The sequence below is a fragment of the Zootoca vivipara genome, chromosome 4 (assembly GCF_965207765.1).
Source record: "Zootoca vivipara chromosome 4, rZooViv2.hap1.1, whole genome shotgun sequence".
In the NCBI taxonomy this organism is placed as follows: Eukaryota; Metazoa; Chordata; class Lepidosauria; order Squamata; family Lacertidae; genus Zootoca; species Zootoca vivipara.
In genome coordinates this window covers 29,509,055-29,531,771 of record NC_142587.1, presented here as the reverse complement: position 1 = coordinate 29,531,771, position 22,717 = coordinate 29,509,055, and the positions used below count along the sequence as shown (strand labels likewise).

Genomic DNA, 22,717 nt, shown 5'->3' with positions numbered 1-22,717 from the left:
ACTGAAATATAGCTGAATTCCCTTCCCTCTTTTTCAGCATGATGGGAAAAAATAGGCATTTACAATTCTTTGGTGCTCATGAATCCTCACAATTACGCATTTTCTTTACATTATATCCCATTATGACTATTTGGCAGCTGTGCAGCAAACAGTCTCTAAACAGCACTTACACAATAAGAGCACACATCAAGTTTCAAGGCCGTGCTCAGAATCTGAACAATGTCAGAATTCATCTGGTTTGTATCAATGTTATTACTGACCACAGCAATATGGAAAATGTATGCCTTGCCCTGCAATCCTACTACACCAAGACATTTCCTATTACGTTTCTAACATGCCACCTGGGGATTTCAAAATTCCAATAGTTAAAAGCAGCTGCAGAGGGCAGAAACATGGAATAAACATATTCTGTTATCTTGCCAGATGCACTGTGTGTCTCAGTAACTTTATTCATTGGTTTTCTTTAATATTGTTGGCCAATGAGAATATCACCAAAAGGAAAATGCCCATAACCAAGAGATGTAGAGAAACTCTACATTCCTCCCCTAAATTTCCATCATTCATTAAGATACATACACACTTTTAGTTCCTTTCTTTACAAACATAAGGGGGGGGATACAGACAATGTTGCACCCGTGGCTGAATTATAATGGTGCAATTGGAGTAATTGCACCAGGGTCCTTTTCTGCAAGGACACCCAGACGCTGAGCTTTCATTTAAAAACAAGGAACCGGTAAGTATGTAGCCATCCTGGAAGAAAAGTTTAAAAGCAAAATGTGCAGGCAACCAATTCTGTGAGATGAGCCAGCTTCTGCATGTCAGTAATTTTAGCCAGACTTCAGTGAAGTCAGAGTTTTGACAAGTAAGTTGCTTGGACACCAAGCTATAGGAATCACTCCCTGGGCACCTGCTCCCTTTTAGTGCACTTTGTTTCTTGCTTCAGTCTCATTTTCTAGTCCTTGGAATCTCTAGTTTGCATTTCCTTCCTTTCTTGCAACCAGTATATATTTCCTGTAGAGGATTCAACCAAAACCAATTACTCCCTGTACATTAGTTTCTGCACATCTACTACACAGCAAGTGTAGTTACCCTATTAGTAACCACAGTATACGTAATTATCCATTAATAACTATACTAAAATACTTTATTCAAACACTTTTTCCAGACTCCCACTGGTCCACTTCAGTGAAGCCTCACCAGCTGACTATAATTGAGGGCTTTTGTTGAATTCCCATGTTTCAGCCCCTAGTAAAGAGTAGGTCTGTTTCTGCTGTCCTGTCCTGGAATCTTCATCTGGTTCTCCTGCCAGACAGACACTATAGCCTAGCACTCCAAAGTGTCTCTCCCTTCTCCCTCAGTGCCACAGACAGGTGCTCTTCTCATCTCTTCGGTCTGAGCCCAGTGATTCAGCTGCCCCAGGCAAGTCATCGGTCACCAACACACACTGCCCTCCTTTCAGAGATTATTTTTTCTTCTGCAATCTTATTTCTTCACTGTCTTCTGGTTGAACACCATGAACATCAAGCACCCATCAGCATGAACTAACTAACTAACCCTCCTGCTGACCACCACATGGCCATATATACATTACTACCAGTCAACTGCACCGATTACGGTAACTAAGAATTCTAAATCTGCAGTAACCAATCTGAATATGCAAGTCTTCTATTCTTCTTTTGCATACTGAGAGTTCTAATTCCTCCATGCTGTCAGTTAAGATCTCCCAGTGACAGTTAAACAAACTTCCACATAACCGGAGGATTCCCCCATCAAACACATTACAATACAAATGGCAGCCAGAATATATTACACAATATCAATTAAAACACAATTTAAATAGATAGGATTTCTTCACAAGTGCCAATTAACCCTTTCTGACTGTTGATCCTGGTGTTGTCACACTGTACCAAAAGCATTATTACAATGTGGGTTTGTTCCATGGTGACTTCCTTCTGGACTGAGATCATTATACATATAAATCTAGTTTTAGAATCTTTGAAATTCACTGATATATATTCAGTTTTGAATTACATACCGGCACTGTGGGAACTATCAGATGGACAACATAAATAGGTCCCAAGGGCTTTTGTGGCAACAAAAAGATGCATTCTCCAGCACTGGAAAGATAAATCCCCACCTGCAATTGTACAATGGAGAGAGGACATTAATGTACTTTCTGCATTTGGACATGCAGTTTTTAACAGACAACAGATTCCAGACTCCAAGTGGGGCATTTGGATGGCAGATAATGATATTAATGGTTAGACAGTCTGTTAATGGACTTTTACAAAGCACTCTTATTTTTTTATATAGTTGTTACCAACAATTATTTATCTGCAATTTTTTCTAATGCCAAGTATAAATATTTTAAAAAGCCACGTAGGTTGGCTTGTTTTAAACTAACCATAGTTAATGTTAAGCAGTTTGTTGATTCAGACAGAATGACTAACAGCAGTTAGCAAAAGCTTTTTACTACCTCCTTGTCCTGACTATATGGGAGGAGGGGGCAGCACAAGGCCAGGAGGAGGCTTCATCCAAATGCAGTAACTACCGTATACATGCCTTCCAACATTATCTTTCCTCAAGTCATCAGCCTGCAATTGGTCCCATATCAACCATTAGCTATCTACATAGCTCTTAGCCTTGTTTGCTTATCACACTTCTACATTTTGACTTTTTAAATGTAAGGACTACCGTACTAATTGTGACTTCTGTTTATTAGGAGGACTCATTCAGTACCTGAGAATGGTCACTTAATACAGAGGAAAGGCTAGGTATAATTTGGGCCAACATGTCCTCCTAAACCCATATTTGGTGACATAAGGGGGACACAGAGAGGCACTTATTGGGAGAAGTAACAGTAGGCATGCGGGTGGCATTGTGGTCTAAACCACAGAGTCTAGGGCTTGCCGATCAGTAGGTCAGCAGTTCAAATCCCCGTGACGGGGTGAGCTCCCGTTGCTCGGTCCCAACTCCTATCAACCTAGCAGTTCAAAAGCACATCAAAGTGCAAGTAGATAAATAGGTACCGCTTCAGTGGGGAAGGTAAACGCCGTTTCTGTGTGCTGCTTTGGTTCGCCAGAAGCGGCTTAGTCATGCTGGCCACATGACCTGGAAGCTGTACGCCGGCTCCCTTGGCCAATAACGCGAGATGAGCGCCGCAACCCCAGAGTCATCCGCGACTGGACCTAATGGTCAGGGGTCCCTTTACCTTTACCTTTAACAGTAGGCAGGAAGGCTGCTCAACCCCTCCCACACTTGCCATTGCCACACTCTTCATGCCACTGTTTCTTCATTGGCTTTTTATAAGGGGCTGCTCACTCTGCTCAGAAATAACAGTCAATGTCGCTATAATGAACATACCAAAACACACACTCTTTAATGGGCTCACTTAAATTGGTCCCCTTCCCAAGTGTAAAAATACTTTGTTGTACTAACTTTCTGCTCTGTTTTAAATATGAACACTCACTGCAGTGTTCAAATAGCAGGGCCGCTGAAGAAAATCAATATTTTTCTATTATGTACATGCATTATAGCTATGCAATATATCGTACAAATATGTGTAATGGCTTTCAGCATTAAGGTAAGATGGAAAAAGCATAGATACACTAAAACTACATCACACTTCAAAAACACCAAAGAACTGATTGTGGAAATATGGCATGTTTCCAATGTTAGTCTTACTCAAAGTAGATGCATTGAACTTAATGGTTTATGATTAACTTAGGCCAGTGGTTTTCAAACAGGGTGCCTTGAATGATAGTCAGGGGTGTTGCGGGCAACACTGGCCTCTGTCCCTTTCCTTCCCTCCCTCCTCTGATGCCCTCTTGCATCTCTGCCTCCCAAAAGCTTGCACAGCTGTTTGTTGCAGCAGCCCTGGCTACAAGGTCCCCAGGCAAATGGTGCCTCTGGGGCTGGCCAATGGGTGCTTCCCGGGCCTCCGTGAGACAGCGTGAGGAGGCACCTCACTTTGGGGTGCACGGGGGGGGGGAGGCAGTTCAGAGACTAGGGGTGGCAGCTGCAGCTGCTCAGGGGACTCCCAAGGAGATGGGAGAGGAGAGGAGGCTGAGGGAACACTCCACAAGGGAGGGTGTTTGAAAAAAGGGTGAGGGACTGCCAGCTCTGCAGGCAAGGGGTGACATAACTGGGCTCCTGAGCCCCACAGGGGTGACACAGAAAAAATGTAGTTGGTCAAGGGAGCCATGGACTCAAAAAGGTTGAAAACCTCTGACTTAGGCCCATCCGAACTGTTATTGAACTATTTGTATGTGGTTTAATGCAGAATAAAAAAACAAACAAATTGGATTAAACTGAGGACAGATGTAGGTGACATATTCAGCTTTGACATGCATGGAAGCTACCACCACAGCCTGATCCTAAACCATGTTTACTCAAAAATAATCATGCTGCAAAACTGATGCTGCAATCCTATAACTATTTACCCCAGAGTAAGCCACTGGAACTCAAAGTGACTCACTTTGAAGTATGCATTGCAGTGGAACCTCGGTTTTCAAATGTACTGTACTCCGTTCTGGAAGTCTGGTTGACTTCTGAAACGTTCAAAAACCGAGGATCAAAGGGCTGTCAGCAATGTCAACAGGAGGGGAAAATGGGAAAACGTGCCTTGGAAGCCGTTCAACTTCTGCTTCTGAAACCTTCGGCAGCTAAGATGTTCGAAAACAGAGGTTTGACTATAAGATTAACTGAGAGGCTCAAATTCTAGCAAACTCATCTGGATGCAAGACCTGTTGAACTTAGGTTGTGTACACACAGGGGCTGCATATCCCACGAGATTAGTGGAAGTCTGCTTCACCTTGCCTCATGGGTGGGGCGGCTTGTGTACACACTCCTGTCTTCTATATCTTCTGCACTCCCTCTGCTGGTTTCTGAAGCCCTCTATATGGGATACTAGTCACAATCCACATCTAAGATGTAGTTTACTGAGAAACCCTGTGTTTTGATGCATTTCCTCCCAAAGCAGCTTTGAAACATAAGCCATATGAAGCCAGAATCGTCACCGTCTCTCCACCCACCAGTGTGGACTTGGAAACACATCCAAGTGTATGGCCAAATGTGATTGGAAACACAGAAGGATCATAGAGTTGGAGTCACCCAGGGTCATCTAGTCCAACCCCCTGCAATGCAGCAATCTTTTGCCAACGTGGGACTCAAACCCACAACCCTCAGATTAAGAGTCTCATGCTCTACCAACTGAGTTATCCCTCAAGACCTCGCTGCATCTTAAGCCGGCAATGCACCTTATTTCGCAGTAAATGTGCACAAGATGCTGCGAGTCAAGAATCACTGCATAACCCACTGAAATCGGAATGGGTTACACTTCTCACGCGCAAAGACACGCTCAGGGCCTCTCAGCTCTGTAAATTAAAATTGCATTGGTTCAGTTACCTTTATTCTAAAAAAAAATCTGCTTGGAAAACAGACTACTGTACAAACGTCCAAGCAACACATTACTCAACAGTCCCGGCAAAGCGCTCCACCTCAAAGGAAGAAACAGCCAATCCCATTCCTCTCCCTTGAAGTTTTAGCTCTCCGAGCGGCCAATCCCGCTTCTCATTTCGAGTATCTGGGTTCGGAAGAGCCCAATCCCTTTCGCCGAGGGGGAGCCACGGAGCTGTTCCCAACCACTGGAGGATCGCGGCTTGCTTCCGCTGCTCCCCACCCCCCGGCCGCCTCCCTTTGGTTGCCGGGGTGTCGCCGCTCCTTCCCTCTACTGTATAAGCTTTGCGGCAATGTCGGAAAGCGGGGCCCGCTATTCGGCGGCGAGCGACTTTACGGTAGAGCCCGCTCGTGCGGAGCGATAGTCGCGATATCTAGATAGAGCGTGGGCGGCAGAACGTTGCGGGAAACATGCGCGCGCACGGAGTGGGGGAATTAATAATGAGAGGAGTAGCTGGTAGGTAGGTAGGCGGGCGAGGTAGCGCGCGCAGGCAAGGCTAGAAAGAAGGAAGGGGGCGGAGCTGGATGCCCGCGGGTGGGGCCAGCATTAGTCCCCCAGCCCGGTTGCGCTACGGAGGCCGCGGGTTCGGTACCCGTTGGGGGTTGTAGTAGTAGTAACAATAGTAGTAGTAGTAGTAATAATAGCAATAGTAATAACAGCAGCATCGAGGCGGAGTTCCCTCCTCCTCCGCCGCCTCGTGGAGAGATGAGCCTTTCCCCGAAGGAGCTGTCGAGCCTGCTGAGCATCGTGTCGGAGGAGGCCGGCGGCGGCACCTTCGAAGGCCTCTCCACCGCCTTCCACCACTACTTCGGCAAGGCCGAGCACTTCCGCGTGGGCTCCGTGCTGGTGCTGCTCCTGCAGCAGCCCGACTTGCTGCCCACGCCGCCGCAGCGCCTCACCGCCCTCTACCTGCTGTGGGAGATGTACCGCACCGAGCCGCTCGCCGCCAACCCTTTCGCCGCCATCTTCGCGCACCTCCTCAACCCCGCGCCGCCCGAGAGGACTACCGCCAGCAGCGCCGCCGCCGCCGCCACAGGCCCGGCCGGTGGCGGCGGCGGTGGTGACGACGGCGAGAGGCCTCCGCTCTCAGGTACTGCCGCCCGTCCGCCCAGGCGAACGATTATCCCAGTGGGGGGGAGGGGGAGAGATGAGCGGTTTCTCCTCAGCAGCAGCACCTCCTTTCCTACACCTTACGTAGTTGTACGTTTGAATCTGGGTTGGGGGGAACCCGTGGTCGTCCGGATGGTGCTGGGCTCCAGCCCCGGTGATCATAATATAATACTAATGCTACTACTACTACTAGCTCCCACATTTGGAGAGCCGCAGGTTCCTCACCCCTGGCTTAAAGCGGAATAGATGCATTTTTCCTTCTCCCCCATCCACCACAAGTATGTCAGGATTTTAAGGTGTTGTTTTTGAACTCCTTTCTTACCATTTTCATTTAGGTTACTACTTTTCCTGTGCATGTTGATTCAAAAGCATGTCCCGTTGAGTTCAATCAGGCTTGCTCCCCCCAGACCGTTAATGTACCTATATAGGATTGCAGCTTTAGTCCCGGTGAATAATAATAATAATAATAATAATAATAATAATAATAATAATAATAATAATAATACTTAGAGCTCTCACATCTGGAGAGCTGCAGGTTACTCACCAATGACTTAAAATGGAATAGATGCATTTTTCCTCCCCCCCCCACAACCACCACAAGTATGTCAGGATTTTAAGGTGGGTTTTTTGAACTCCTTTCTTACCTGTGTTCCCTCCACCCACAGCATTTTCATTTAAGGTACTGCTTGTCCTGTGCATGTTGACTCAGAAGCGTGTCCCATTGAGATCAATCAGAGTTGCTCCCATGAATGTACCTGTATAGGATTGCAGCTTTACTCTCTTCTTGTTGTAACTTTGGTATTGCCTTTGGATGTGTGTGACGTGCTTTTTTTGGATGGCCCTCATTTAATGGCTGTAATACTGCCTTCCTAATCATCATAGTTTATTCTCAAGTAAACAGCACCCCTCACTTCCCCATTCAGACAGTCACATACCATCACACATAAGTGGGCCAGAGCCCCTGGGGGGGGGAAGTCCTTGTGAAATATTACGAAATGTTCATGTTTCTAGCATGCTGGCTGTGAGTAGGAAAGGGTTTTAGAGGGGTATAAAACTTCTGTGTCAGGTGATCTTGAACCATAGCTGCCAAGTTTTCCCTTTTCTCGCGAGGAAGCCTATTCAGCATAATGGAAAATCCCTTTAAAAAAGGGATAACTTGGCAGCTATGTCTTGAACCCATTGGGTAATAGGTACCCATCTTGCAAAGTGACCCCCTCCCTGGTTGCAATGCACAGGCTCATCTAAATTTAGGTGAAAACTTGTGATGCTTACACAGATTGGAAACGAGGAACACTTTTAAAAAAATGTAATTAGTGTAGTAGGCTAACTTGAAAAAAATATTTGAAAGGAAGGGTAAAGATGGATTAAATAAATATACAGTATTTACCTAGTTTAATATTGCGGCTTTATAAGGAAAGGTGTATACATTCACGCATGATGACAGTGATAGCCAGTCATGCCTTCTCACTAAATTCACATGCAACAAAATACAGTGGTACCTTGGTTCTCAAACTTAATCCGTTCCGGAAGTCCGTTCCAAAACCAAAGCGTTCTAAACCAAGGCACACTTTCCCATAGAAAGTAATGCAAAGTGAATTAATCCATTCCAGACTTAAAAACAACAACCCTAAAACAGCAGTTTAACATGAATTTTACTATCTTAACGAGACCATTGAGCCATAAAATAAAAGCAATAATCAATGTACTGCAGTCACACTGTCAATCAGTAGCTGAACTGGGTTCCACACAGTCACAAAAAGAAAAACAAAAGAGTCGCAAAAACAAAACGCAAAATAAATAGCAAAAACAGACAGACCTCAGTGTAACACTCAAAACGGAAGTGTGGCCCTCAAAACGGAGCACGTACGGCTTCCGAAAAGAATTCGCAAACCGGAACACTTACTTCCATGTTTGCAGTGTTTGGGTTCCAAGTTGTTTGAGTACCAAGGCGTTTGAGAACCAAGGTACCACTGTAGATATTTGTGTGATCATAATGGATCCTATTTTGTAAACAAGAATTATATATGTATGAAAATCAACCAATTTCAGTGGTTTATTAAAGCCAGAACTTTGAATTGTGTTTAAGAAGCCAGGGCCTGACTTTGGCAATAGTGCCTTCTGTCGTAATTAAGTCTGTTATTAAAAATATAAGAGCCCTGCTGGATTAGACGAATGACTCATCTAGTCCAGCATTCTGTTCCCACAGTTGCTAGTCAGATGTCTGTGGGAAGCTCACATGCAAGATGTGCATACAGTAATCCACTTCTGCTTGCACTCTCCAGTAGGTTAGAGACTTACTGCTTCTGAAAGTGGCAGTAGTACATGGCTGTCATAACTAGTAGCCATTGATAACCTAATTCTCCTTCTCCCAGGTGAGGTGCAGGACAAATTTAAAAACATTCATGTTTACTTAGGTATTTGATGGCTAAAAGACACTGTTCCTGGTAACCTTGAGATCCTTAGTTGAGAATGTTCTTTTAATATATATTTTTTAAAAACTGTTTTATCACTGCTGCTCTGGGCTCCTTTGAAAGAAAGGTTGGGATATAAATATGTTACTGTTATTATTAGTAACAACAACAGAAACCTGTAAAACATGTCATGAGTTGGTTAGATGAGTAAGGAAGTATTAATTCCTATATAGAAGGAATAATGTTTGTGACCCTAATTGTAATTGCAAAATATGAGGATGTGTTTGTTGATCCCAAGGAAACGTGTAACATGTGAGGACAATGTAGGAAAAGTACCAGTCTAAAAGGTTATTTTAAAAGTCTTTCAGAATATGTAAGTTGAGGTGAGGAAAATTCATTTTAAAAATACTGTACTAATTCTGAGTATTCAGTTACAAACAGATGCTGTTTTAGCTAGTTTAATTTACAGCCAAACAAAACTTTCTGTTTTTGGTTGTACGTTTATACATAAATCACTTGCATTTCACATAAACCCAGTTGTTAGAGAAGAGTGTGAAACATTTCTACCCATTTGTTACATCAAGCTAATATTTGTATTTCAGTACCGGTATGTATAAAATACTATCTTTAGCACATGAAATCCTGAAATGATGTTGCCTTTCCAGGTTTTCTGCCTCCTATAACCCCACCAGAGAGGTTCTTTCTTTCCCAGCTGATGTTGGCCCCACCTAGAGAGCTCTTCAAAAAGACCCCAAGACAGATTGCATCAATGGATGTAGGAAATATGGGCCAATCTGTGGATATCAGCGGCCTTCAGCTGGCTTTGGCAGGTAAAAAATAAACAGTTCTTGCTGAGATCTGACCCTGCTCTAGAATGACATTTGCATTACCTTTGTTCTTGTGCTAAGTGTGTGCGTAGAAGAGTCATAAGAGTTTTTGTGCTTGCAAGCTAATGTTTGTAGTTTTATAGTACACGTTTACAGTACTTTGCTGAATTTGAACATGAATTCGTCACACTGAATTTGTCAGTGTGAGGCTTTTAAGAAGCAATTATTGGCATGCTGAAAGGTGGAACAATGATTCTTTCTGGTCAGCGGTTGTGTATTCTGGCTGTTCTGCCTCTAAGATGTGGGCAAGAAAAGTTATTGCCAAAAAGAACAAGGAGAGAAAACAGTTAATTTAATTGTTCCCCCTAGAACACTACTAAGGTGAATAGGCAAGGCGCACTGCAGGAATCAGAATGGAACTTCCCTGTTGCTAAACAAAGAGGAACAGAAAAAATGATTCAAACTTGATTTACACTTGGACAGTTCATGTTAAAACAAACTTCCTAACTTCTACAAAGAGAAGTTGAGCTAACAGTATGTCTTGATTGCATTTTGCTCTTCACACTGCTGGGATAATTTTTCAAATAAATTCTCATTTTGTGCTTTTCATAGCTAGTTTTGTCACTAAGCTTCTTGCCAATTACGTGTCATATGTTGCTTTGGAAAAGGAAAAGTATTCTGGCAATGTACTGTGTTAAGTACAAACTGTTTATTTGATGGAAGACTTAGTTGATTAAGGATCAGTGACCTCTATTGAAATCAGATTTTTTCCAGCACCCTCCCTTTCAAATAAAAGGAGACTTCCTGGAATTGATGGACAAGGGGAAAATACTGCACTAAAATATCTCAATTTGTTTTCAGTTTGAATAGTGTGTAGTGCTTTCCCCTCTTAACTTGAAGATGTTTCTGAGGTCATATTTTGCTATTTCTAGAAATATTTTCAGGCATTATTTTACATACTTGTTTAGAATATGATATAAAAAGCTGGTGTATGTGTACATGAGTAAGAACAGGCTTCCTCAACCTCGGCCCCCCAGATGTTTTGAGACTACAATTCCCAGCATCCCTGACCACTGGTCCTGCTAGCTAGGGATAATGGGAGTTGTAGGCCAAAAACATCTGGAGGACCAAGGTTGAGGAAGCCTGGGTAAGAACTATAAAATACACCCAGAGCTCTTTTTTTACAAAAAGCCTTTGCTATGTCAGTTTCCAATGCTAAAGAGAAAAGTATATTAAAATACGGCTTGTGGTTCACAGCTGTGCACACAAATAGCTACCCAAAATTACAGCCAAGGGCCCACAGATTCATACTTAGCACCAACCCTCCTCCCGCCCTCATATTGTGTTTGTGGGTGGTCCTATCCTTGATATTGTGCTGAGCTCTGGAAGCAATTGGAAATCACTGCAGAATTAGAGAGAACCTCTTCCATGCCTAGAGAAGAATGATAATTCTCACAGAACTTGTACTTAGCTCGTCTCAACCAGTGTTGAGCTCGCAAGTGCTTTTGTGAGTTCTTGATCTTAGACTCGAGATTTAGACTCTTAAGTTCTCAGACTCTTCCAAACAGTGCCCTTGAATTACAGTAAACCATATTACCTTATTGTGAGATGGCTGCATAAAAAAGTAAAAACATCCTCTGATCAGATTTATGTTTCAGGATGTCTATTCAAACCTCTGAATCCTGATTCTTGTGGTTACTCATGTTGAGTATGGGTTGCATCCAGTGGTGTTGCTCAGTTGACAATTCTGTTTGTTTTACTCAAGATCGCGTGCACTGAACATTGTGTTAACCATTTTCCCTTCTAGAACGTCAGTCTGAACTGCCGACACAGAGTAAAGCGAGTTTCCCCAGCATTCTCAGTGACCCTGACCCGGATTCTTCAAATTCTGGTTTTGACAGTTCCGTTGCCTCCCAGATCACTGAAGCTCTAGTGAGTGGACCAAAACCACCTATTGAAAGTATGCATTACTTTCTGTAATCTTTCACCCACTTACAGCATAAGATAGCTATAACATTAGTTATAATCCCACCACTTCATTTCTGTTTGTGATTGTACTGATTGTAGCAAGCTTTAAAACTTGTAAATAAACAACAACTACTTGATTGCAATGAAAGAATGAATGATTTTCTCCAAAGCAGTGACCGATAGGATGTGCCACAAAATAGTTTAGGTTGATTTCTCTTGCACTTCCAGTTTATTAGAATAGCTGAGATGGTTTGATGTTTTTAACTTCTGCAGGTTGAGGATCATGGAGTCCTGTTATATTGCAAACATATCAAAAATGAAAATAGTTTCTGTACATTGGCCTGGTTTGCAGGTCATGCTAAGCAAAACCATGTTTTAGCTCCCAGGAAGATTGTGGCTGCTTGGCTCCTCCCTAGTCATTTTGTAGCTGCACTGCACCGAGCTAAGCCATGGTTTGGCTTAGTAAGTTGCCCAAATCCAGGTTTGTTTATGGTTAGTCTCTCCACACTATAAACTAACCTAGGTTTGTAACCTTAGTGCTAATAAGTAGTACTATGGTTCAGTCCTGTGCTATATTCTACCATTATTCTAGCTATGAATGAAGAACTAGAATATACTGTACTTAGGACTCCTCTGCACTGCACATAAAGCCGTATCATCTCTGTAAAAAAGTCACAACTTCCCTCAAAGAATCATGGGAACTGTACTTTGTTGAAGGTGCTGAGAGTTGTTAGGAGACCCTTATTCCCTTCAGAGAGGCAGAGTTCCCTGAGAAGAGGAATTGATTTACAAAACACTATTGAGAACTGTTGCTCTTTCAGGGGAATAGGGTTCTCCTAACAACTCTTAGTACCGCTTTAGAGTCCCCAGAATTCTTTGGGGGAAGCCATGACTGTTTAGAGTGGTAGGAGACTGCTTTGAATGAATAGTGAAGATGGGGCCTTATCTGATAGTTTAACTTTGGACTATCAGATTTCTGAATGGATTTGTAATTTTTCATCATGAACTAAGTGTCGCCGTAGAATTCATCAGGATCACCATGTGACAGATTGCCCACAGGTTTTTATGGTGGTTTATCTATTGCCCTGTTTTGAAATTGGAGGTTTTAGGAAAGTTCTCAACTGCAAACATTGCATCACTATCATATCAGAACTATCACAATTGTATCACAATTGTAGTGTATTTCATTATGTGTTCAGAATGTAATGCTTAGGGAGAAGTGAGCATAATATTTAGGCGGCTTTCTGTACCAGGTGCTTTCAGATTGATGATATGAATGCAAATTATTTTTCCAGGCCATTTTCGTCCAGAATTTATACGACCCCCACCTCCACTTCACATTTGTGAGGATGAGCTCGCTTGGTTGAACCCGATAGAGCCAGATCATGCCATTCAGTGGGACAAGTCAATGTGTGTGAAAAACAGTGCCGGAGTGGAAATCAAACGAATCATGGCCAAGGCTTTCAAAAGTCCTTTGTCATCAGCACAGCAAACACAGGTGTGTGTAGTATTCAGGTGGTACATAGTCCAATTCTATCACTGTGCATTTTCTAATGTGAGCTTAAAGTATCCTTAAACTTGAAAATAGTATGTAGCATTGTCACGTATATTTTGTTGTGCCTTGTTAAGTCTTAAGTTGTCCATTTATTTATTTTCCCTTTGCAGCTCCTTGGAGAATTGGAGAAAGACCCCAAGCTTGTTTACCACATTGGCCTCACTCCTGCCAAATTGCCTGATTTAGTGGAAAATAATCCTTTGGTTGCTATAGAAATGCTGCTTAAACTTATGCAGTCAAGTCAGATAACGGAGTATTTTTCAGTCTTGGTCAACATGGACATGTCTCTACATTCAATGGAAGTTGTCAATCGGTAACTATTTGTCTACTTTAGATTGCTTTGCTGGCATTTTTGAACGAGCTTGATTTCTAGTATCCATGCAGCCAGTTTGGTCCCATCAAGGAATAGTATTCTGGGTGCCTGTATCTGAATGCTGGTGTAGTTCAGTGTTTTGCACTCAGTTCTACAGACAAAGTACATGAGATACAATCAGAAACAGAATTGCCGGTTTGGTCCAAAGGATTTGGACATAATCCTTTACAATGCTGTTATTAAGGGTAGGTTTAATTCCAGCGCGCCCTTTGCTTTTCCAGTATAAGAGAATGGCTGCAGTGGGGTGAATTGGCAGCGTTAACTTTCCTTTATTTCCCAAATGTAGTGTTTTGGCCTCCAGATTCAGGGACTACATAGGGGCAGGGAGGTATATTGTGTTCCTATATACAGAGCATGTATATAGGATGAATTGCATGTGTACACATAAACAGGAATCCCTACAACTTTTGGGCTCTCCATATACATGAGCACCCTTCCCATTCCTGTCCTAATAGGACATTTTGCTAGTTTTTAATTAAGCTTATGAAATTGTGAGAGAATGTCATGACAGTTGACCTGTGGATAGTTCAGTGGGGAGAAGCTTTAGGAGTATTCCATATCCTTGGAGTAGTCTTCCTTTTTGTCTTCTTTGACAGCCACAGTCATTGGAAAGAGCCAGTGCAAGCTCAGAGGAAGATACTCATCTATGCACTTTCAGGATGGTAGAAACCAAACAGCTGGTTGTTTTTAAATGTTATTGAGCCTCTGTGTCCATTCCTATGAAGGGACAGATGGCATTTTAAATTGGGGTGGTGTGGTGGGAAAGTAAACATGTACAGCCACTTCATGTTCAGTAAATGTATAACCACCCACAGTGAAAGAGGGTCATTATCCCATTAGTTGTGATTGACTAGTTCTTAGTAATAATCTCAAACAATAATTCCTCCCCAATTTCAGTACAATGTACTATTTTAATGTTCTTTATTTATGCATTGTCAGCTACCATGGGCATTTCTTAAAACAAACAAGGATAAAAGGTTTTATAAATGTATAGCATGACAATTGACAAATCCACCAATTCAAAATCGGCTCATTCTTTCCCTCCCACTGACTTCATTCTAAAGACTCAGGCAGAGAGATCAGCTCAGAATATATGCAACTGTAGAAGAGGGATATAAATGAAATGAATAATTGTCACAGTGGCCGGAGTGGACTACTTCAGAGTAACGACGCTACGCAGCTCTGCATTTTATTCTTTTATTGGTGCTGCGTATTTACAGTGCTCAAGTCATTGCTATTTACACGGAGTGATGTGGTCAGTCGGTTTCAGAACCTCCTAATGGCTTTTGGCGCGTCTTTCTCCAACACAAAAGCTTTGGCAGACCCATCCTCTTTCCCCTCCTCTTTCTGCGTAATTCCGGAGTTGGGGGGATGGGTCTCCCGCCCTTATTCGCCCCTTCCTGTCCCACCTGGGACCCTGGCTCCTCTACCTTGCCTGAGCCTCGGACACGACTTCCTGCTTCCCCACTGGAATCGGAACTCTCTCTGCTTCCCCCTGTGCTCGGGGATTGGCTTGAACTTAGGAGGGGAGGGACTTCGCGATATCCCCTGTCCCTCACATCCACCCCCCTCCCAAGCTCTCCTTCACCCCTCCCCAGGTCCCCCCCAGGTGTCGGTGACGACTGGAAGCCTAAGAACTCAGTGCTTTCCGAGCCCGTTGGTGTGAACACCTCCCCCCAGTCCTGCAAGCCCCCCCCTTCCGCCTGGGAGGACGGGAATCCCAAAAAGTCTGTGGCGTCAGAGCTGGTGGGGGTAAAAATGTTCTGCCAATCTGCTCCTTCCTCTGACTGGGTGGATCTCGGTGACACCCATACCTCATCCTCTGGTTCCTCAAACTCCGCTTCCCAGCGCCATGGTGAACTGCTCTCCCGTGCTTCCTCCCCCTCCCCCTCCCTTTCCATGTGCCAGGGCTTGGGTCTATGGGGAAAAAGGGCGTGAAATTCTTCTACCAGGAATTCCTCCTGTATCTGAGTGGCTGGGACCCATTCATTCTGGGACGGTGGAGCATCCTCCCATGCCATGAGGTACTCCAGGCCCCCCACCCCCCACCTTGAATCCAGGATGGCTGTGGCCTCATTGAGTTGCTCCCTGCCTTCCCTCTCCCCCCCTCCCTCAGGGGTTTGTTCGCTGTCTCGGAGCCTGCTGCTTTCCCTGTACGGCGACAGCAGCGATCTATGAAACACTGGGTGCACCCTCATGTCCTCTGGCAGTGCCAGCCTGTATGCCACCGGGTTGACCTGTTGCGTGACCGTGAAGGGGCCCAACCTTCTGGGCGCCAGCTTTTTGCATCGCCCTCTGATGGGAAGGCCCTCCGAGGACAACCAAACTTTGTCCCCCACCCTAATGACCTCCCCCGGTCGCCTGTGGCGATCTGCCCCCCTCTTGTACGCTTCCTTGGCTCTCTCCAAGTGTTCTCTGAGCTGCTGGTGCACCGTCTCCAGTTCCTCTGCCCAATCCTCAGCCTGTGGGCCCTCCTCCTCCTCCTCCCCCTCCCTCTCAGGGAAAGATCTGAGGTCACGCCCGTAATTGGCCTTAAAGGGCGACACCCCTGTGGAGACGTGCACCGCATTGTTGTAGGCAAATTCTGCCAGTGGCAGGCGATCCACCCAGTCCGTTTGCCTCTGGCTGACGTAGCATCTCAGGTACTGCTGCAGAATGGCGTTGACCCTCTCCGCCTGTCCATTGGTCTGCGGGTGTCTAGCCGTCGACAAGCTGACCTCCACCTGCAGGAGGTTCATGAGCCGCCGCCAGAACCTGGAAACAAATTGGCGGCCACGATCCGAAATAACCCTTAAGGGTAATCCATGCAGTCTGAATACGTGATCCACAAACAGTTTGGCTGTCTCTTCTGCCGAGACCGCCCTGGCACACGGTATAAAGTGGCACATTTTGGACATGAGGTCCACCACCACCAACACTGCGGTCTTGCCCCTGGAAGAAGGCAGATCTGTGATGAAGTCCATGGACACCACTTCCCACGGCCTGTGTGGCGTGGCTAAGGGCTCCAGCAATCCCGGTGGTGCTGCTCTGACCACCTTTGCCCGCTGGCAGGTGTCACAGCCCCGTACATAGTCTCGAACATCTTCCCGCACCCCTGGCCACCAGAAGTGTCTCATGACTAGGTGAGTGGTTTTGTCCCTCCCAAAATGACCCGCCGTTGGGTTGTCGTGCATCTGCTTGAGGAGCGTACGTCTAAGCTGGGTGGTGGGCAGGTACAGTGCACCCTTGTAGAAAAGCAGCCCCCTGCGTTCTGCAAAGTCTTTTGCCTGCTCCCCCCCCCCTCTCAGTTCTCTGAAGATGCGGTTGGCAAATTCATCCGCTGCCGTCAGTGCTGTGAGTTCTGCCTCGCTCACCACTGCTGCTCCGCAGGACCATGCTGACGGGGGGAAAATGTGCCTGGGTGCCGGTGGCGCCTCCTCCTCCATGTACTCTGGCTTGCGGGAGAGGGCATCCGCCCTGACATTCTGCTCTCCCGGGATGTAGTGTATGGAGAAGTTGAAGTTCGAGAAGAACTCTGCCCACCGTATCTGCCGCTGGTTGAGCACCCTGGCAGTTCTCCAGAACTCCAGGTTCTTGTGGTCTGTGCACACCTGGATGGGGTGCTTGGCGCCCACCAGGAAGTGTCTCCAGTGCTGGAACGCAGCGTGGATCGCCAGAAGTTCCCGATCAAACACTGTGTAGTTTCGCTCTGGCTGAGTCAATTTCCTGGAGAAGAAGGCACAGGGTCTCCACTCTCTGTTGGCGTCCAGTTGCAACAAAATGGCGCCCACAGCTTTATCAGAAGCATCTGTCTCCACGCGTAGGGGCGCGTCCTGAACCACGTGGAACAGGTTCTGGTCTGAGGCGAACACCCTCTTGAGGCTTTCGAACGCTGCTTGCGCCTCTGGTGTCCACCTGAACTTCTGCTTGCCTCTCAGGCAGTCAGTGATGGGAGCCGTAACGCGAGAGAAGTTCTTGATGAACTTCCTGTAGAAGTTGGCGAAGCCTAGTAGGCGTTGGGCATCTTTGCGAGTCCTGGGGCTGTGCCAGTCCAGGATGGCCTGCACCTTGTCCTTGTCCATCGCCAGCCCCTTGTCTGACAGCTTGTAGCCCAGGAAGTCCACCTCCTTGGTGTGAAACTTGCACTTCTCCAGCTTCACATACAGGTGGTTCTCCTTCAGGCGCTGCAACACCTCCCTGACATCTTTCACGTGCTGCACTGGGTCGTTGGAGTAAATAAGGATGTCATCCAGGAAGACCAAGCATTTCCTGAAGAGGAGGGACCCCAGGACGTGGTGCATGAAGGCCTGGAAGCATGCTGAGCCCCCTTGCAACCCGAAGGGCATCACCAGATATTCAAAAGAGCCCAGAGGCGTGAACATCGTGGTTTTCCATTCATCGCCTTCCCGGATCCTGATCAAGTTGTACGCCCCCCTCAGGTCCAGCTTGGTGAAAATCTTGCCCCTGCGTGCCGCTGTCAGGAGATCATCCACTCTGGGCATGGGGAAAGCCACTGGCTCTGTCACCGAATTCAGCCGTCTAAAATCCACCACAAGACGGCGCTGTTGCGTGTCTTTCTTGTCCACCCAGAAGACCGGGCTGCCCCCTGCTGCCTTGCTTTCTCTGATGAACCCCCGCTTGAGGTTCTTGTCGATGAAAGCGCGCAGATCTTCCAGTTCCTGGTCTGACATGGCGTACAGCTTGGCTGGGGGTATAGTTGCCCCTGGTACCAGGTTGATCTGGCAGTCAAAAGGCCTGTGTGGGGGTAGGTGGTCGGACTCCGCTTCGCTGAAGACCTCCTGCAGGTCCCAGTACGGCTTGGGTATCGCTTCACCCCCTTTGACGTGCATGGTGGCCACCGTGGCTATCGGAGGCCCCTCCCCTGGTTGGTGCTGCATGCAATGTTCCAGGCAAAAGTCCGATCCAAAAGTGATGCATCTCTGGTGCCAACTTATGGAGGGGTCATGGCGCGCCAGCCAGCTCATGCCCAAAACGATGGGGGGGTCTGAGATGGTGGTGACGTTGAATGCCAGTGTCTCTGAGTGCCTTCCAACCGTCATTCTCATGGGGGGGGTTTGATGAGTGATGGCCCCTCCCAGCAGCTCTCTGCCGTCAATGGTTGCCACGTGCAGAGGAAAATCCAGCTGCAGAAGCTGGATCTGGTGCTCTTCTGCAAAGTTTCTCGAGAAGAAGTTCGCTGACGCCCCACTGTCAATTAGGGCGAGGACTGTCAGGGGATAGTCATTTGGAAGCGTGAGCGTCACTTCTAGAACCACTCCTGCTCTGGGAGGGGTGGGCTGGCTCTGCTCCTCTCTGTGCGGGTGGGTGGGCTGGGGCTGTTGTCTGCTGACTGTGCCTGGCTGCCGCCCCTTGTCTCCTGCAGCCAGGCTTTCCCGTTTCCCTGCTGTGGTGCTGCTTCAGTGGGGGAGGGCACAACCGTTCCCGCCTTTCCTTGCCACTCCCTGCGATGTGGGCAGTCTCTGACGAGATGCTGGGGGGAGTTGCAGAGAAAGCAATTCCCACCCCTTCCCTCCTTGCGTCTTGGCGCCGCTGGGGTTTGAAAAGCCCCCGCGCGCGCGCTATCAATCTGCATGGGTTCCTGGTCCTGACTGGCCCCAGGCGTGGCTTGAAAGGGTTGTTGGGGGAGTGGCTTCTCCTGCGACCGTGGGAACCAAGCCCGCTTTGCGCGCGTTGCTTGCTTGTCGCTCCACCGGGATTCCTGTCTCACCCCCACCGCCAGAGCCGCTTTGCTCAGCTGATCCATATTACTGGGCTTTGGACCTCTCGAGAGCTCATCCTTCACCTCCTCATGCAACCCCAAGTAGAACGCCGCTTGCATTGGGGGGGACTCTAGTTCCCACCCCAATCTGTGCACCAGCATGGTGAATTTCGCCCAATACGCGCGAACTGTCATATTTCCTTGGCGTAAATTATGAAGTTCCTCCTTAGTCTGGTCCATATGACTATCGGACGAATACATCGTTTTCAAACCTTCTAGAAATAGTTTGACATTCTTCATGCAAGGATTCCTTGTTGCAATTAACGGTCTTAGCCACTCCCTGGCTGCCCCGGTAAGGTGCTCCACAATAAACGCTACCCTGTGCTCATCATCAGGGAACTCATCGTGGTGCAGCTCAAGAGCATACACAATCTCAGTCTCAAAGCCCTGAAATTCCCTCGGGTCTCCATTGAACTTGCTTACTAGGGTCCCGGCTCTCCTTCCTGGCAGCACTTGGACTTGGGGTGCCCCTCCCGCCTTGTTTTTCTCTGCATCCAGCTTGTTTTGGAGGTCTACCGCCACCGCCCTTAATTGCTGCTCTTTTTCCTGAAGCGCTCTCACCTGTTCCGCAAGTTGTAGCCGGTCGTCCTGGACCTTCTTAGTCTCCTCTTTAGCTGCCTTCAATTCCCCCTGCGCCTGCAGCGACAGCTGCTGCAGTTCTTGCTGGGCTTGCTCCGCGATCTGCCTCCATTTCTCCGCCTCTGACACGCTCATCCCGGCAACTCCAAAGTAGCCCAAAAAGGATTAGGAGGTTGCTGTCACAGTGGCCGGAGTGGACTACTTCAGAGTAACGACGCTACGCAGCTCTGCATTTTATTCTTTTATTGGTGCTGCGTATTTACAGTGCTCAAGTCATTGCTATTTACACGGAGTGATGTGGTCAGTCGGTTTCAGAACCTCCTAATGGCTTTTGGCGCGTCTTTCTCCAACACAAAAGCTTTGGCAGACCCATCCTCTTTCCCCTCCTCTTTCTGCGTAATTCCGGAGTTGGGGGGATGGGTCTCCCGCCCTTATTCGCCCCTTCCTGTCCCACCTGGGACCCTGGCTCCTCTACCTTGCCTGAGCCTCGGACACGACTTCCTGCTTCCCCACTGGAATCGGAACTCTCTCTGCTTCCCCCTGTGCTCGGGGATTGGCTTGAACTTAGGAGGGGAGGGACTTCGCGATATCCCCTGTCCCTCACAATAATCAAACTGTACCATTAAAAAATAAACCATAAGATCAGGTGCTGGGGGGGGGGGAGTTGAAACTTTAAGCTGACTTGTGCACAAAGCAGCCCAAATGAAGCATCAGCCCTACATTTTGAAAGGATAAATTCTCTTCCTGGTTTTTCCCACCTGCAGTTGTATATTTCCTTTTCACACTCCACATAGGTTAATATCACACCATAAATGTAGGAGGCTGTGTGAACATTTGCGAAAATTCATTGCAACTAAATTGTAGTTGCTAAGGAGGCGTGGGGTCAAACCCCCCCCCCCCCGAGCATAGAATTTATGGATGATCTCATAGTTAATCAACTATTTTCTATGTCCAACAGTCTTACTACAGCAGTTGATCTTCCTCCAGAATTTATTCACCTTTATATCTCCAACTGTATTTCTACTTGTGAGCAAATTAAGGACAAGTATATGCAGGTAGGTTTTTGGAAGCATTTCAAAATGAGAAACTATTGAAATCCTGGGACTGGTTCACCCAGGCTTTTTTTGCGGGGGGTGGACATGAAACCCTGTACAGAATTTGTACCTGGGAATTTGAAATATTTGCCTTGCTCTAAATGGAGCACAGTATTTTGGTGTCTTACTGTTCTTACTATTCCATACTTTTAAAGTAGGGGGTGCTAATCTATGGACTTCCAGATATTGCTGGACTCCAAATTGCATCGCCCTCCAGCCATCTTGGCCAGGGTCCAAGGATGAGCAACACCTGGAAGGCCAAAAGGTCCCCCACACTTATTAAAGGTACCGGTATATAAAAGGAACCAAAAAAAGAAGAGGAGGAAAGCACAATCTATTTCTTAGGGTTATTTTCCAAGCAATTAAAATGAAATACTTTAATTCAATCTGTGTTTCTGAATTGTGGCTTTTAGTAATAAAACCATTGGATGATTGAAATTGACACCTGGGCTGGGGGATTTTTAAGCAGGCTACTTATTGCAGAATTTAAAAAGTGAGTCCTGTAAATTTTAACTAGCTTATAAAATGAACAGTTTTGCTTTTCTTAAAAGATTTTATTTCCCCAAAGCTACTTTGTGAGCTGCTGCTTTGTTGGGTCAGCAGTCAATATATAGCAGGCATCCCCAGACTTCGGCCCTCCAGATGTTTTGGACTACAATTCCCATCTTCCCCAACCACTGGTCCTGTTAGATAGGGAACATGGGAGTTGTAGGCCAAAACATCTGGAGGGCTGCAGTTTGGGAATGCCTGATATATAGTGTTACCATAAGTTTGTCATCATTAATTTCAATGAGCCTACTTTGAGTAGAACTAACATTAGCTATATAACCCATATGTCGTCTGTTTCAGAACCGGCTAGTACGACTTGTCTGCGTCTTTCTACAATCCTTGATTCGGAATAAAATAATTAATGTACAGGACTTATTTATAGAAGTGCAAGCCTTTTGTATTGAATTCAGCCGGATAAGAGAAGCAGCTGGCCTTTTTCGATTGCTGAAGACACTTGACACTGGTGAAAATCCTTCAGAGACGAAGACTTCAAAATAATACTTCATTTGGAAGAATGCTTTATATCGGATTAGGATTCTGTATGATTTTTGTATAGTTCACTATTTGCTTGCAATTAAGATGCTATTTGTGCTGTATTAAATATTGCTTTTTCTGCTGGAGAAGTTTGAATGATGATGAGTCGATGATGTTGAACAAAACCTACTATTAGTGTGGCTTGAAGTGTTCATTGGAGAGCTCCCTAATGCAGGTACCCATGAGTACCACTGGCGGCATCCATAAAAGGCTTCAGTAAACAATCTGTCACAAACTCACAAAGCAGGAGACTGTTTGCTCTCCTCACTTAGTTCCTGTTTCCACTGACTTGGCCTCAACATTGAGCACTCCTCAGATATGCCTCTGATTGGATGCCAAGATTCTGAACAGAGAAGAGGTGCAAAGAGATGTCACTAGCCTCCATGGATCTTCTTAAAAATTCTACTGCTCCATAGCAGGCCAGCCATGTGAGATAATAAGTATCGCTAGTTTGACTGCTAAGATACTCAATTCCAGTAAACAAGTGTCGTGTTAGCATCT

The 22,717-nt window shown here is 46.1% G+C and overlaps 2 protein-coding genes across 3 annotated transcripts in view; one reads left to right on the top strand and one right to left on the bottom strand.

The window, feature by feature from the left end:
• TBC1D8 (TBC1 domain family member 8) overlaps positions 1–5,660 on the bottom strand; it is a 55,732-nt gene extending 50,072 nt beyond the window's left edge. For both annotated transcript variants that reach the window (XM_088667666.1, XM_088667667.1), the window contains exons 1-2: positions 5,407–5,660; positions 2,036–2,137 (exon numbers count right to left, since the gene is read on the bottom strand). In XM_088667666.1, coding sequence (XP_088523792.1) covers positions 2,036–2,108 — 73 coding nt within the window. In that variant the 5' untranslated portion in view covers positions 2,109–2,137; positions 5,407–5,660. The remainder of the gene's footprint in view (positions 1–2,035; positions 2,138–5,406) is intronic.
• Positions 5,661–6,079: 419 nt separating this feature from the next.
• On the top strand, positions 6,080–22,305 carry CNOT11 (CCR4-NOT transcription complex subunit 11). The gene is made up of 7 exons (XM_035116612.3): positions 6,080–6,548; positions 9,645–9,809; positions 11,614–11,766; positions 13,070–13,272; positions 13,440–13,642; positions 20,998–21,094; positions 21,983–22,305. The coding sequence occupies exons 1-7, from the start codon at positions 6,164–6,166 to the stop codon at positions 22,178–22,180; spliced, it is 1,404 nt and encodes a 467-aa protein (XP_034972503.1). The 5' UTR covers positions 6,080–6,163; the 3' UTR covers positions 22,181–22,305.
• The last annotated feature ends 412 nt before the right edge of the window (positions 22,306–22,717 follow it).